Here is a 15,609-nt window from a genome sequence, read left to right as displayed (position 1 = left end):
GTTAGGAAATTCCTAGAGATTTGGGAGTGGTGCCAGAGGAGGATGGGGTCTGGGGAAGAAAGGCACCTCAGTGGGTTCTAATACCCTCTAAAACAGCCATTTTCTCCAGGATACTTGATCTCTGTTGTCTGGAGATCTCCAGGAAGTCTCCAGGGGCCATTTGGAAGCTGGCAACCCTAAATTTGGAGGGGGGGGTTGTTTGTATTTACTATCAGCAAACTGAATCTCTTAACCTCAAAAAAACCCATTATCTTCATTAATTGATTAATACATATGCAGACCAAACCTAAGCAAGTCACAGAGAAGATCGCTCTGAATAGTGGTACTTGTTCCCCAATAAACAAGTTAGGGTTGAATTTGCAGCCCAACAGCGCAATCCAAAACAGAGTTGCTCCCTTCTAAATCCACTGAAGTCAGTGCTCCTAGAACAATGTCAGCACTATATAATTTATTTCCCTCTCTCTCCCGGTACCTAATACTAATACCTAATAAACCCCAATGGAAGCTTTGAGTCGTGGTGAATAATTATAGTTGCCAGCTCTGGCTTGAAAAGTACTCGGAGATTGTGCTAGAGGAGCCTGGAGAGCACAGGGTTTGGGGAGGAACCTTAAAGGTAAAGATAATCCCCTGTGCAAGCACCAGTCGTTTTCGACTCTGGGGTTGCTTTCACCGCAGACTTTTTTGCCATTGCCTTCCCCAGTCAGGCTACAATGCCATAGGGTTGCCAATCCCCAGGTGGGGGCCGGGATTCCCCGGTTTGGAGGCCCTCCCCCCACTTCAGGGTCGTCAGAAAACGGGGGGGGGAGGGAAATGTCTGCTGGGAACTCTATTATTCCCTATGGAGATTTATTCCCATAAGAAACAATGGAGAATTGATCCGTGGGTATCTGGGGCTCTGGGAGAGCTGTTTTTTGGGGTAGAGGCACCAAATTTTTAGTATAGCATCTAGTGCCTCTCCCCAAAATACCCCCCAAGTTTCAACACGATTGGACCAGGGGGTCCAATTCTATGAGCCCCAAAAGAAGGTGCCCCTATCCTTCACTATTTCCTATGGAGGAAAGGAATTGAAAAGATGTGCTGTCCCTTTAAATGTGATGGCCAGAACTCCCTTTGGAGTTCAATTATGCTTGTCACAGCCTTGATCTTGGCTCCACCCCTAATGTCTCCTGGCTCCACCCCCAAAGTCCCCAGATATTTCTTGAATTGGACTTGGCAACCCTACTATGCCAGAGTCCACTTAATGTACTATTAATAGTAATAATACATTAGAATCCAATGTAAGCGTTGTACGTCGGTTAATGATAGAAATACCTCATATAAAACAAGTATACAATTATATAAAGAACAACAAAACAGAAAATAACACATTCAAGCACGCGCCGAGGCGCTTTGTTATGACGTCACGCCGTCACACCGGAAGCGATTCTCTTCTCCTCCTTCCGCACGTGGGAGCGGCCATGGCTCCGAGCCGCTCTCGCCAGACGGGCTCCCACAAGGCTCATTCTCTGGCCCGCCAGTGGAAGACGAAGCGGCGGCGTCGCGACCTGGACCAGATCCATCAAGACCTGCTGCCGGAGAAGGCGGCGAAACTGCTGCGCCAAGAGCCGGACCCGGACTTGCCCGGAAGCGCGCAGCACTATTGCCTTCACTGCGCGTGCGTAAAGAGGATGGGTTGCTGATGGGTGCCCTTTCTGCGTGTCCTTGTCGCGTTGAGCTCTCCCTTTTGCCCTGTTAGGGCGAGGCGCCGCGTGCATGCAGTTCAGCGCTGGCTTTGGCTCGATTCACGTTTGCTGCAGGCGTTTGTGGCAGTCTGTGTCCACGCGCATGGTTTAATAATATTTATCTGAACAAATAAAGGGGTCTTATAGTGCCAGTCTTAATAAATTCTGTGTATCTACCTAACAATAAGAACATGGCCATATTTGGACTGTGTTAGCTGCCCAGAATCCTTTGCAGTAGCCAGATATCTTCTGGGTATCTACCTAACAATAAGAACATGGGCATATTTGGACTGTGTTAGCTGCCCAGATTCCTTTGCAGCAGCCAGATATCTTCTGTGTATCTACCTAACAATAAGAACATGGGCGTATTGTCACAATGGAGATCTGGCTGTAATGTATTTTGCCAGCTGGAAGTGAAGATATTCCAGAAGCCCGTATTAACGAGAGATGTGTGTAACCTGCTATCAGTTGTCAAAAACTGTAATACCCAATCCCAGTCTACATAAGCTGCAAGGATGACAGAGCACTGTCTCAGCTCCAGCCTTAATTGCAGCATAATTTCTATGAACTACAGATGCATTCCCAAATTTGCCGAACTAGGGGAGGTAATATTTATCTAAATAAATAATATTTATCTAAACAAATAAAGGGGGTCTTATAGTGCCAGTCTTAAAGGCCCTTTCCTGGGAGTTAGTTAGCCCGACTGAGTAACATTTTCAGTAGACTTGTTTAGGATTGCTCCCATTGTGTGTTGATTGCTACAAAAGTCATCCTGAGTTAGTTTCATGGACTTTGTGAGAATTCAGTCAGACCTTATACTGAGTCAGGCTCGTGGCACTTTCGAGGTCTGTATTGTCTGCTCGGATTGCCAGCGGTTCTTCAGGGTTTTAGGCCTTTCAAAGCCTCTTCTGTCTAATGCTTTTAACTGGAGGTGCCGGAGACTGAACCTGGCATGGTCTGCATTCAAAGCAGATGTTCTGTCGTGGAGCCGTGGTTCCTCTCTGTAGGAAATCTCACACGAACCTGTCTTGTACTGAATCAGTGTTATCAGTTAGGACTGGCAGAATCTCAGGCAGAGATCCTTCACATCACCTACTACTGGATTCTTTTAACGGGAGATGCTGAATCCTGAGATTTTTACATGCAAAGCAGATACTCTGTTATGAACTATTACGTCTCCCCATACGTGTGTGGGATATCTGTTGCTGTATTATCTGGTTTGGACTGTGTTAGCTGCCCAGATTCCTTTGCAGTAGCCAGATATCTTCTGTACATCTACCTAACAATAAGAACATGGGCATATTTGGACTGTGTTAAGCTGCCCAGATTCCTTTGTAGTAGCCAGATATCTTCTGTGTATCTACCTAACAATAAGAACATGGGCATATTTGGACTGTGTTAGCTGCCCAGATTCCATTGTAGTAGCCAGATATCTCCTGTGTATCTACCTAACAATAAGAACATGGGCATATTTGGACTGTGTTAGCTGCCCAGATTCATTTGCAGTAGCCAGATATCTTCTGTACATCTACCTTACAATAAGAACATGGGCATATTTGGACTGTGTTAGCTGCCCAGATTCCATTGTAGTAGCCAGATATCTTCTGTGTATCTACCTAACAATAAGAACATGGGCATATTTGGACTGTGTTAGCTGCCCAGATTCCATTGTAGTAGCCAGATATCTTCTGTGTATCTACCTAACAATAAGAACATGGGCGTATTGTCACAATGGAGATCTGGCTGTAATGTATTTTGCCAGCTGGAAGTGAAGATATTCCAAAAGCCCGTATTAACGAGAGATGTGTGTAACCTGCTATCAGTTGTCAAAAACTGTAATACCCAATCCCAGTCTACATAAGCTGCAAGGATGACAGAGCACTGTCTCAGCTCCAGCCTTAATTGCAGCATAATTTCTATGAACCACAGATGCATTCCCAAGTTTGCCAAACTAGGGGAGGTAATATTTATCTAAATAAATAATATTTATCTAAACAACTAAAGGGGTCTTATAGTGTCAGTCTTAAAGGCCCTTTCCTGGGAGTTAGGCCAACTGAATAACATTTTCAGTAGACTTGTTTAGGATTGCTCCCATTGTGTGTGGATTGCTACAAAAGTCATCCTGAGTTAGACTCAGATCTCAGTTATTTGCTTTTGCACAGGTCTCTGCCTCCCACTACCATCCTTTCTTGTTTAGAAATTATCTTCAAGCTTTAGCTCAATCAGTCCCAAGTATCAGAGATCTCCTGTTCAAAGGTTGATTTTTTTCCAGGATATATATATTCTTATTTATCTTTGAATTTATTTCATTAGATATTTATGCCCTTCTTTTCTCCCCAAGTACCCAGCTTGCTGGGGGGGGGGGGGAAGTGTAGCCTGACTGGGGAAGGCAATGGCAAACCACCCCGTAAAAAAGTCTGCCGTGAAAACATTGTGAAAGCAACGTCACCCCAGAGTTGGAAACGACTGGTGCTTGCACAGGGAACCTTTCCTTTCCCTTTCTCCCCAAGAGGACCTAAAATTGTTTACAACATCAGCTCTGCCTCCTCTCTTCTCTTTTATACTCATAAGAACCAACCTATGTGATAGGTTAGGCAGAGAGATAGTGACTGTCCCAAGGACACCCAGTCGATATCTGTGGCAGATTGCATATTTGAACCTGAGTCTCCCAGATCCTAGTCCAACACTGAAATCATGATACAATGCTGGCTATATCTCTGCACTTGACTAAACAGAATTAACCCTTTTAAGAACATTTAAGGGTCGGTGGCTCAGTGGTAGAGCATCTGCTTGGGAAGCAGAAGGTCCCAGGTTCAATCCCTGGCATCTCCAAAAAAGGGTCCATGCAAATAGCTGTGAAAAACCTCAGCTTGAGACCCTGGAGAGCCGCTGCCAGTCTGAGAAGACAATACTGACTTTGATGGACTGAGGGTCTGATTCAGTATAAGGCAGCTTCATATGTTCAATATGTTCAATTTCTTCAACTGATTTACAAGGAAGAGTGTACCTCTGCTTAGGATCGGACTGTGAGTCTACCAATGAAGATCAGTGTGCAGGGCCTTGCCACTCAGCTTCGCTTAGAAAGAGGCTGTGGGATCCTGACTGATGTCTCTCCTTCCTGCAGTGAAGTCCCCCTTCCTGACTTAACTGAGGTTGAGAGAGATCCTTTTCAAGTATTTGTTTCAGATCCTGGCAGACAAGTTTGGATTAACAGGAGACTTTAGCATTAGAATTTGGTACCAAGGCAATCCAGTTTGGAGAGCCAGTTTGGTGTAGTGGTTAAGTGTGTGGACTCTTATCTGGGAGAACCGGGTTTGATTCCCCACTCCTCCACTTGCACCTGCTGGCATGGCCTTGGAATTGCCATAGTTCTGGCAGAGGTTGTCCTTGAAAGGGCAGCTGCTGTGAGAGCCCTCTCAGCCCCACCCACCTCACAGGGTGTCTGTTGTGGGGGGAGAAGACATGGGAGATTGTAAGCCGCTCTGAGTCTCTCAGAGAGAAGGGCGGGGTATAAATCTGCAATTTTTCTTTTTCCTTACTGACTCTCAGTCTCCTAATCATAGCAGTGGGATTGAGGCTCTTTTATCTGCACATGCCCTGCCAGCACGTACTTTGTTTGAGTTGTTGTGAGGTGAACTTACTGCTCAGTCTGTGGTGTTTGATCTGGAATGGCTGTCTTCACACATGTACTTCTTTGCATTAATCACAGTGAGCATGGAACACATGAACAAAGCATGTCCAGACTACAAGGGTAAACTTGGAATTTTCAGATCAGCGCCTGCCAGTTCAAAACTTTCTCTCTTTTTCTTTCTCTTCTCACAGGCGATACTTTGTTGATCTGAAAAGCATGAAGGATCACTTCAAATCTAAGGTCCACAAAAGAAGGTACTATTAATTCTTTGTATGGTTGAGCATGGTCACTGAGATCATCCCTTTAGGAAATCATGATTGTCTGTGCATTTGAAATGGAAATGAGGACATGGTCATAAGAACATAAGAGAAGCCATGTTGGATCACGCCAACGGCCCATCCAGTCCAGCACTCTGTGTCACACAGTGGCAAAAAAAATTATATATACACACACACTATGGCTAATAGCCACTGATGGACCTGTGTTCCATATTTTTATCTAAACCCCTCTTGAAGGTGGCCATGCTTGTGGCCGCCACCACCTCCTGTGGCAGTGAATTCCACATGTTAATCACCCTTTGGGTGAAGAAGTACTTCCTTTTATCCGTTTTAACCTGTCTGCTCAGCAATTTCATCGAATGCCCACGAGTTCTTGTATTGTGAGAAAGGGAGAAAAGTACTTCTTTCTCTACTTTCTCCATCCCATGCATTATCTTGTAAACCTCTATCATGTCACCCCGCAGTCGACGTTTCTCCAAGCTACAGAGTCCCAAGCATTTCAACCTTTCTTCATAGGGAAAGTGCTCCAGCCCCTTAATCATTCTAGTTGCCCTTTTCTGGACTTTCTCATCTTTTCTAGTGGGCCAGGGGATGGGGGTGTCCCAGGTTTTTACAAGGCACCCACTTTTGGAAGGTGGTTTCAGAACCCACCTGTTTGAGACTCACCCACTATGCATCTCCAATCTTCTGGGAGGTCCCAGCTCACCATTTGTGGATTATGAATAGCTTCCTTTATAGAACAAAGTAGGAGTCCAGCAGCACCTTTAAGACGAACAAAGTTTTATTCAGAATGTAAGCTTTCGTATGCAGGCATACTTCTTCAGACAATGGAACGGGGTACAGTGAACAGAGCTACATATAGCTGGTGGACAGTGGTTAAGAATGCAAAGTGGCATAAAGTTAGAATCCAATGGCAAAATAGTGAAATTAACAAATTGAAAGAACATTTGGTCTGGATAGCATTTGCATGGGGAACCAATAAAACAGTAATATGCTTTATAAACTTCCTTTATAATAAGCGGAGAAAATTATACAAGTATGAAAACAGTACCTTAGAGACTAAACCATATTTTTTCCTTTTTAATCCATCATAAGCTTCTATGAGTGAATAACAGAAAATAGGGAAGTTGTCACAAAGAGAGGCCAGGACTCCCCTTCCCTCCCATTGATTTTAGGCTTTAATATAAGTGGATCAGCCTAATGGATGGATTCTTCATGCATCTGATTAAGTGAGCTTTAATTCACCAAAGCTTATGCTGCAATAAAATGTAGTTTAGTTCCTATGGTGGCACTGAACCCCTGCTTTATTTTGCGGCTATCTGGAACTGTACAAATATTACTTGCACAAACCAGTTGTTAGAAGAACCCTATAGGGTAAACCATAGTCCCATTATAAAGGGAATGTAAAGCCACTCATGACTTGGTCCATGGGGGTCGCAAAGAGTCAGACTTGACTGTGCGACTGAACAACAACAACAAAAGCCACTCAAGAATTTTATGGCTGAGGTGAGATTTGAACAGAGGAGTTTGGAGTGGGCTGAAGCTAAATCCTACGAAGACAGAGGTCCTTTGCTTGGGTCGCCGCGGCCCGGGGGGGGGGGATCCCCCTGCCAGCTTTTGACGGTGCGCCGCTGATGGCGGCGGACAGAGTCAGGAGCTTGGGGGTGCTATTGGAGCCTTCCTTAAAGATGGAGGCTCAGATAGCAGCCGCTGCCAAGTCCGCATTTTTTCATCTTAGGCGGGCAAGGCAGCTGGCCCCCTTCCTGGAGCGCGACGACCTAGCAACAGTGATCCATGCTACGGTCACCTCGAGGTTGGACTACTGCAATGCCCTCTACATGGGGCTGCCCCTGTCCCGGACTCGAAAGCTGCAGCTGGTGCAGAATGCCGCGGCCCGGCTGTTATTGGGTCTCCCAAAGTGGGGACACGTTCGGCCGGGTCTTCGGACTCTGCACTGGCTTCCAGTGATGTATCGAGTCCGGTACAAGGTGCTGGTTATCACCTTTAAAGCCCTATATGGCCTGGGACCTGCCTACCTGAAGGACCGTCTCTCCCCATACGTTCCCCAGAGAGCACTGAGGTCGGGAACACAAAATCTCCTCTCTATCCCCGGGCCAAAAGAAGCCCGCCTGAAAGTCACTCGAGATAGGGCTTTCTCCGTTATGGCCCCCACTTGGTGGAATCAGCTGCCGGAAGAGGTGAGGGCCCTGCGGGACTTGGCTCAATTCCGCAGGGCCTGTAAGACGACCCTCTTCCGGCTAGCTTACACCTAGCCGGGATGGAACCTGACGTAACTGGCCTGCCATCTGTTTATATAAAATGACATGTTATTGGTTTTAAGCTGCATTGTTTTTATGAATTGAAATGTATTGGTTTTAATGTTTAAATGTGTAGTATTTAATTGTTTATATTTAAATTGTTAAATTGTTAACTGTTGGAAGCCGCCCTGAGCCACTCGTGGGAAGGGCGGGATACAAATCCCGAATAAATAAAATAAATAAATAAATAAATAAATAAATATCCGCCTCAAACCACAAGAGGGCATCAGCTTGGACATCTGCTTAAAGACTGTCCGTCTTGTCTCTGGCAGTGCCAAGCTGCGGCTCTTTTAGCTTGGGCAGAATCCAATTTAGCCTCCCCTTACCTGTTTCTTTGTTACTCAGCCCAGACCTCCTAATCTTACCTGTTGTAAATAACCATTCTTCTTAAGAGCTCTTACTTGTCTGCATCTCTTACCACATGGTTGGTGTCATGACTTAGGGCGTTTTCGCACAGGGCTTACCCCGGAGCGACGTCCCTCTTCACCGCGCAGCGTCTGCGCGGATTTCGCACCAACTGCTCCGCAGAACCCAGAAGAGCCGCAAAGTCCCGCGGCTTTTGCGTCGCAAATGTAAGCCACCAAAAACCAGTTTACATTTGCGACGCAAAAGCCGCGGGACTTTGCGGCTCTTCCGGGTTCTGCGGAGCAGCTGGTGAGAGATCCGCGCAGACGCTGCGCGGTGAAGAGGGACGTCGCTCCGGGGTAAACCCTGTGCGAAAACGCCCTTAGTTACAGGATCCTACAGACATTGCGGTGAGACCTAGTATGGTGCCTACCAATGTGTTTCATGATGCCCACTTATTTATTTGGACATTTTTTTTAATGCTACATAATAATAATAATTTATTTTTGTATCCCGCCCTCCCCCGCCAAAGGCGGGCTCAGGGCGGCTCACAGACATGGAATTCCATGATTCAAGTAAAACAATGTAAACAACAATTTAAATATAAACAATTACATAATAAATTATTTAAAATAGCTAAAATAGATAAGATAGGTGCTATAAATTACTATAAGTCATAATATCCACAAGATGGTTAAATGGCTAAACGTCAGATTAGTCAGGTTCTGTCTCAAAGGCAAGCTGGAAAAGAAATGTTTTGCAAGCCCTGAGGAATTGGTTCAGGTCCTGCAGGGCTCGTACCATCTCTGGAAGATGATTCCACCATCGAGGGGCCATTACTGAGAAGGCTTGCTCCCTGGTTGTCTTCAATCTAGCCTCTCTTGGCCCAGGGATTGTTAGAAGATTTTGAGAGCTAGATCTCAGTGCTCTCTGGGGAACATATGGGGAGAGGCGGTCCCTTAGGTAGGCAGGTCCTCGGCCATATACATCTCCACGGAGCCTGCCCAGCTTACGAAACATAACAACAACATTCAATGTTCAAAAGTTATTAATTAAAACCTGGCATAAAAAAACAGACCACCGAGCAACTTGAAATATTGGTTTCAGACTAAAAGATCACACCCTTAATTAAAAGCCCGGGTGAACAGAAATGTTTTGACCTGGCTTATGCTGAGTCTTGTGGATAAAGTCAAAAAGTTCTTGAATGGAGCAAGGGGGGGAAACACTCCTCTGTTGTTGGAAATGGACTCCAAACAGCATCTCACAAAGAGTCAGTCCCAGTTTTTCTTTGATTGTTTGGAGCAGGGGCTGCTTCAGAAGGCATCCCCGGTTCATCTGCAGAGGGCGTCCATTCAGAAATATCCGCCTCTGTTGTAGGAGGACCCATGGCCCCTTTCAGTGTTTTGTGGAACCTCCAACGCTTTGTTAATGGCTTTGCCTCCTATGGTAGCGGCAGCTGCCCTTTCTCAGAATTCCAGAAGTGCCTTCAAAGCGTTTTCCAAGGGACTCACAAACAGGTGACAATTACAAGCTCTTACATGCAGCTTCTCTTTTTATTTCTGCGTTAAGTGCTGACCTCCCTATTTGTGCATTTAGATGCCATGACAAGTGATAGTCAATGTTCCCTCTAAGCTGCAGAGGCTTGCGAGCAAAAATTGTGCTTTGTGAGCTACTGCATCAAGGAGTGTGCTCTGGGGCCATCCTTCCTGAGCTAAGACAAAAATGTGTGAGCCGGAGGCTAAAAATCTGTGAGCTAACTCAGCTTAGAGGGAACACTGGTGATAGTTAATGCTAGCAAGACATGGAAAGGGAGGTTATATGTAAGGGAGCCTGTGGTTCGTTTCCTGTCCTCCAAATCTGGATTGAGAAACTGAGTGGAGTGGTATAACGCAAAAGTCACAGCAGAGGTGGGGTTGTGTGACATATTCTTCAGGATAACCTCTCCTGGTATAGCCGGGTTCCCGGCCCAAGTGACATCCAGTTGTCTTTGAGCAGGGCCTTTTTCTGCCCTGCCCCCAACTTGGTGGAACTCTCTGCCAAATTCCGCTCAAGCCTTGCAGGATTTACTATCTTTCTGCAGGGCCTGTAAGGCAGAGATGTTCTTCGAGGCATTTGATTGAGGGCAGCAATGGTTCAACTTGGCACTCCCACTTCCAAACACCCCCCCCCCCCCCCCGCATGATATAGCAGCACCACTGGGGCTTAGATAGGGTCATGAGGTGGTGGCAGGTTTTTAACGCCATCTGCTTTTTAGGGAATTCAGTGTTTGACTGTCTTATGCTGGTTTAAACTGTTTTCTGTGTGCATTTTGATGTAACCCCCCCCCCCCAAGCTTGGTCACTGGGAAGGGTGGTCAAAAACGTTGTTACTGCGACTAATAATAATAATTATAATAAATGTTTAAGTAGCTCAATAGCTTTGACAGAGCTGACCGGGCTCTCTTCTTTACCTAGGCTGAAGCAACTGAGTGAGGAGCCATACACCCAGGAGGAAGCTGAGAGAGCTGCAGGAATGGGATGCTATATCCCTCCCAAAACAATTGACGTTCACACGCAGCCCCTCGATGAGGTAGAGGAATCCAGCTGAGGACGATAGTGGCATTAGCAGGACCAAATGAGTCTTGCCCACTTGGAGATCCTTCCGATAACTTAAAGGCAACGGGAGTGTTCGTGGCAATGGAAGCAAGGAGAGAGAGGATAGTGGCATTGAGACGTAAACTCCAGCAAAGAGGAGAGCTGCATCTCCTGTGGGAAAGACCGCAATTGGCTGGCAGTGCTCAGAGTTCAACAGGGGGTCTGAGAAAGGGCAAGCCAGTGCCCTACACTCTAAGGAACCTTATTATGTCACTAATTGCTTACAAAATTGGCTGTTACGAGTGGGCAACTGTGGATTTTCCTTTTAATAAAAGAGCCGTCGGTTGGTTGAACTTGGGCTTTGCTGATTTGATTGAGTGCGCTAAAGGACTCTTCCCAGGGTGAGAAAGTGAGTGGGTAACGCCATGCACACCCATCCTCTGTTTGGAATGGGTTTCTTAGCAGTAATTGTCCTAGTTGTGTGCTCAGAATAGCAAGTACTTGTTAAAACCCCCCACTTTATCCAATAAGCTTGCATGTTAAAAAATTACAGGGTGGGGGACTTCTAATAATCTCTAATAACTTTGATTGTGTGCCTACAGAGTGGGGTAAATTATGTGCATTAAACAAACTTCTGTTTGTGCCCCAAACCAGTCAGCTGAATTGGAGGGTGGGGACAAAGAGACTACCAAAGACATGTCATTTTTTGGGTGTAATTCCTTTCCATTTTGAGACTGAAATGTGGACTAATTTTCAGTTCACTAGGTCACATGGAAACACCCAACAATTACAATACACCTGTAAATCAGCCAGTTGGCCACTTTCAGTTAGATGGTGTCTCTTACTTGCCTGTTGAATGGGACAACTGTTGGGATAACATGGACTAACACGAATGGCACACTGGGAATGGAACACATTCTTTGATTGTGCTGGCCATATGTATCCCTCCATTTGGCTGTGAATGTCTGCTGAACAAAGCACATTGCTGCAATGATTCAGCAGAGGCTAAGTCTCTTCACAAAGGCCTTTGGAAGAAGGTAGATTAACAGCCCACTCCTGATCGTGGTTACTCGGAAGTAAATTCCAGTAATAATCAGCTTGGCTTCCTCCAACGTAAGTATGCATAGAATCATATTTTTTGTTTTGTCAAAGAGCCTAAAATTCTACTTGGCCAAGGAGTATGCCTCTGATCATGTTATCTGTTGCATGCCTCTAAACAGTCCCTTGTGCCTTAACTGTCTGTCATGGATATGGATAGTTTTCTTTCAAAGGGGAAGTGCAATTGCTGCTAATATGCACTCACATGAACTTTCTAGTGTCCAAAGAGTGAGAGCCCCCGGCTCTGAATGCAGGGGAGATTTGCCGTGTTGTACTGTCCCATTCTTCTTTTAAGAGCTGAACACAGATCATTTCAGGGGGAGGGTCAAATTTTACAGCCAAAGACTTTGCAATGCAGTAATTCCATACTAAATTGGGTCTATTCATAGCCCCTTTGTCTTACGCCAGTTTATATGCAGAATGGGTTCCCTTCGTTCTTTCTTGCTGCTGTTCTGCTTTCTAAAAATCTTGGGCACAATTGCCCAAAATCTAGCCTTTCTAAGTAGAAAAGTATTTAAACAGGGCTGTGAGATTCAGCTGATTTTAAACTCTCTTAACTTCAAAAGTGACTGAAATAGTTAAGAACATAAGAACATAAGAGGAGCCATGTTGGATCAGGCCAACGGCCCATCAAGTCCAACACTCTGTGTCACATAAGAACATAAGAGGAGCCATGTTGGATCAGGCCAACGGCCCATCAAGTCCAACACTCTGTGTCACACAGTGGCAAAAAATGTTATATACACACATACACTGTGTTAAGGCAACAATTTTTTTCTAAAGTAATGCAATGTCAGCAAACTTTCATTTTTTTATAAATAAGCACTGGCAAAAATGGAAGAAGTTTCATCAGAGACAAGGCAGGTTCTCTGCCATTCGGGTGAGAAAGCTTAAACTGAGATGAGCTTTTTTGCAACGTGAATAGATACTATTGGGGAAATTGTTTCTCTGCAGCACTGCTTATCCACAGGGAAATTTGTGCAGAGAAATTGATTAAAATACACAAATGAATTAATTTGAAAATCGTTTGAAGCAGCTCCACTGGGAAACGACGCTACCTGTGGCTGTGCCCCTCTCCCCACCCCCAAGGTATGTTGCAGAATCTTTCAATGACTGATCAGATGGTAGCCTCGATTCTGTAAGTGGTATTCATTTCGGTTTGCTCCTGGGGAATTGCAACATTCGACGTTTTTAATCTTCCTGGGTGACTTGTAGAAAACAGCCGAACAGTGACACAGGCATAGGTTTTTAAATCAGATTTATTCTATGCAATGCAACACAGTTCATTTTACCATTACTGGCATGAGTTGGGGTGAGAAGGATGGATGTTTGCCACTGGCACCTTGAACGTATGAAGCTGCCTTCTACTGAATCAGACCCTCGGTCCATCAAAGTCAGTATTGTCTTCTCAGACTGGCAGCGGCTCTCCAGGGTCTCAAGCTGAGGTTTTTCACACCTATTTGCCTGGACCCTTTTTTGGAGATGCCGGGGATTGAACCTGGGGCCTTCTGCTTCCCAAGCAGATGCTCTACCACTGAGCCACCGTCCCTCCCCAAACATATGAAGCTGCCTTCTACTGAATCAGACCCTCGGTCCATCAAAGTCAGTATTGTCTTCTCAGACTGGCAGCAGCTCTCCAGGGTCTCAAGCTGAGGTTTTTCACACCTATCTGCCTGGACCCTTTTAGTTGGAGATGCCAGGGATTGAACCTGGGGCCTTCTGCTTCCCAAGCAGATGCTCTACCACTGAGCCACTCCCTCACCTTCTTTAGCAGGTCTTTTTGCTTTGCAGGAGCCTCATCTGCCTCGGCTTTGGAGGTGAACTTCCTTTGAAGCCTTGACGAAATTGACTTAAAGCCCCTTAAAGAGGTTTTATTAACTTGCCTCCCCCCCCCCCACCTTAAGAGGATCATTCCATTCTTGCACTCTTTCCAACCACTAACCCATTTTTAAAATGGAACCAGCGTCATTTTTTTTTAAAAAAAACCCCTCCTTGCCTTTCTAATCGCAAGCTTAAAAGCAATGATTTAGGTCACAGCTGTCTTGCCACATGTGCCGTTATATAACATAGTCAGCGTCTTCCTTCCAGCCTCCCAGAATCCACTGCTTTTGGCTGAGCGGGAGGGAGGCGATGGTGAATAGACTCAGCCATCTGTAATAAAACCAATTACTATTGAGGCAGCACATTTTTGGCAGTCTTCCCTCACCCCATCTTCCGATTACCGCCCATATCTTATAAAAATGGACAGGAAAGAGATGGGCAAGGCTGTCTGAAACCCCTTCTCTTTGGGAGCCCTTTAAGGCAGTGACCTAAAGAAGATTGTGTGTAATTACTATGTTTAGATGCTCAGAGGGCCCTTGTGTGCTGTCTAGGAAGGTTCTGCCTCCACACATGGAGCAACCAGTTCATTCCCCGCTGGCTGAATTATTTTCCATTTACCTGTTCAATCCTGATCTCATAAAAGCACCGCTGAAGCCCTCTATCAAAACTCATTCTCTGTCCCTCCTTGTAAGGCGGAAATACCTTTGGGCATTTTTATTTTTTGAGCTCTGGGCTGATGGATACGAACCGGGCAGGGTCAGCTCTGTGAATGAATTTGCAAAAGATTACCAGCTTGCCTTCCTCCTCCTCCCCCTTGTGCATGTGGGTATCTCTTCCACATTGACCCGAAAAATGTTGTGTATCCACTTGCAGCATACAAAAAAGCTGCTCTACCCAGTCACCCATAGGGGATTCTTACCTGCCCAAGACAGGGTTACAAGGCAAACTGAAGTCCGTTCCTGTACTCTCTTCCTCTGAAGCCAGACTAGGGAGAGGTCGAGGAGGAGGTGTGAAACCCTGCAACTAGTGATCCTCATTGTACTACAGTGAAAGATGTCAGAAAAATGAATAGATTTATCCTTTCAGTGAAGACCTGGGAGAGGAGAGGGAGGCTGGCGCTGGAAGGGGAAGCCTGTGACCTGGTACAGAACAAGAAAGGACCACGGGAATCCCAGTGCGAGCCACCCAAACAAGCGCATGCTAAGTATACACAATGAGCATCTCCTGAACCCCACAGTGAATGTCAGGAGTCCCACCCTCGCCTCTCATCTGTCTGCCCTGTTGCCACCACCTTTGCCCCTGATGGCTCCTTGGAAGATGAGCGTCATGGCTCTGAAGGTGGTTTAACCTCTTCGCTCATTTGCCGGACACTGTAGTAGGACAGACTTAATCCCATAATGGCCAACAGCAGTGCCAGATGATTCACCAGCCGATCTTGAGGTTCTGATTTGGATCCACTGGCCAATTGCATCTGTGAAGTGGGAAAGGAAGGCAAATCCTTAGAACAGTGATCCCCAGGTCTTGCTCCCACCGGTGTGCGTCCTGGCTCCTGCTTTCCCCCCAAAGCAAACCACCAGTCCTAGGTTTATCCACCTGACTGGGGTAGAAAGCACTTCAGACGACACCACAGAGTATCACTTTTTATCAGCAGGGAGCCCCCATTCAGAAAGGACGATGCTTACTTAGAATCTCCCAATATTCCATGATTGACAAAAGCCCCTGTACAGCCATTTTGTGGTGAAGTGTGCGGACTCTTATCTGGGAGAACCGGGTTTGATTCCCCACTCCTCCACTTGCACCTGCTGGCATGGCCTTGGGTCAGCC

At 45.9% G+C, this 15,609-nt stretch overlaps 1 protein-coding gene across 1 annotated transcript; it reads left to right on the top strand.

The window, feature by feature from the left end:
- Positions 1 to 1,387: 1,387 nt before the first annotated feature.
- On the top strand, positions 1,388 to 11,219 carry ZNF593 (zinc finger protein 593). Its single transcript, XM_060257479.1, has 3 exons — positions 1,388 to 1,654; positions 5,544 to 5,606; positions 10,747 to 11,219. The coding sequence occupies exons 1-3, from the start codon at positions 1,395 to 1,397 to the stop codon at positions 10,877 to 10,879; spliced, it is 456 nt and encodes a 151-aa protein (XP_060113462.1). The 5' UTR covers positions 1,388 to 1,394; the 3' UTR covers positions 10,880 to 11,219.
- The last annotated feature ends 4,390 nt before the right edge of the window (positions 11,220 to 15,609 follow it).

The sequence above is a fragment of the Heteronotia binoei genome, chromosome 17 (assembly GCF_032191835.1).
Source record: "Heteronotia binoei isolate CCM8104 ecotype False Entrance Well chromosome 17, APGP_CSIRO_Hbin_v1, whole genome shotgun sequence".
NCBI lineage: Eukaryota > Metazoa > Chordata > Lepidosauria > Squamata > Gekkonidae > Heteronotia > Heteronotia binoei.
Note: the sequence above shows the minus strand (reverse complement) of the source record. Positions and strands in the feature narration are given on the sequence as shown.

Bases quoted from the DNA above. Each gene is read 5' to 3' on its own strand.
- ZNF593 (XM_060257479.1), top strand. From the start codon at position 1,395: ATGACGTCACGCCGTCACACCGGAAGCGATTCTCTTCTCCTCCTTCCG. The intron at 1,655-5,543 runs GTGCGTAAAGAG...CTCTTCTCACAG, and splicing joins CACTATTGCCTTCACTGCGC to GCGATACTTTGTTGATCTGA. The intron at 5,607-10,746 runs GTACTATTAATT...TTCTTTACCTAG, and splicing joins TCTAAGGTCCACAAAAGAAG to GCTGAAGCAACTGAGTGAGG.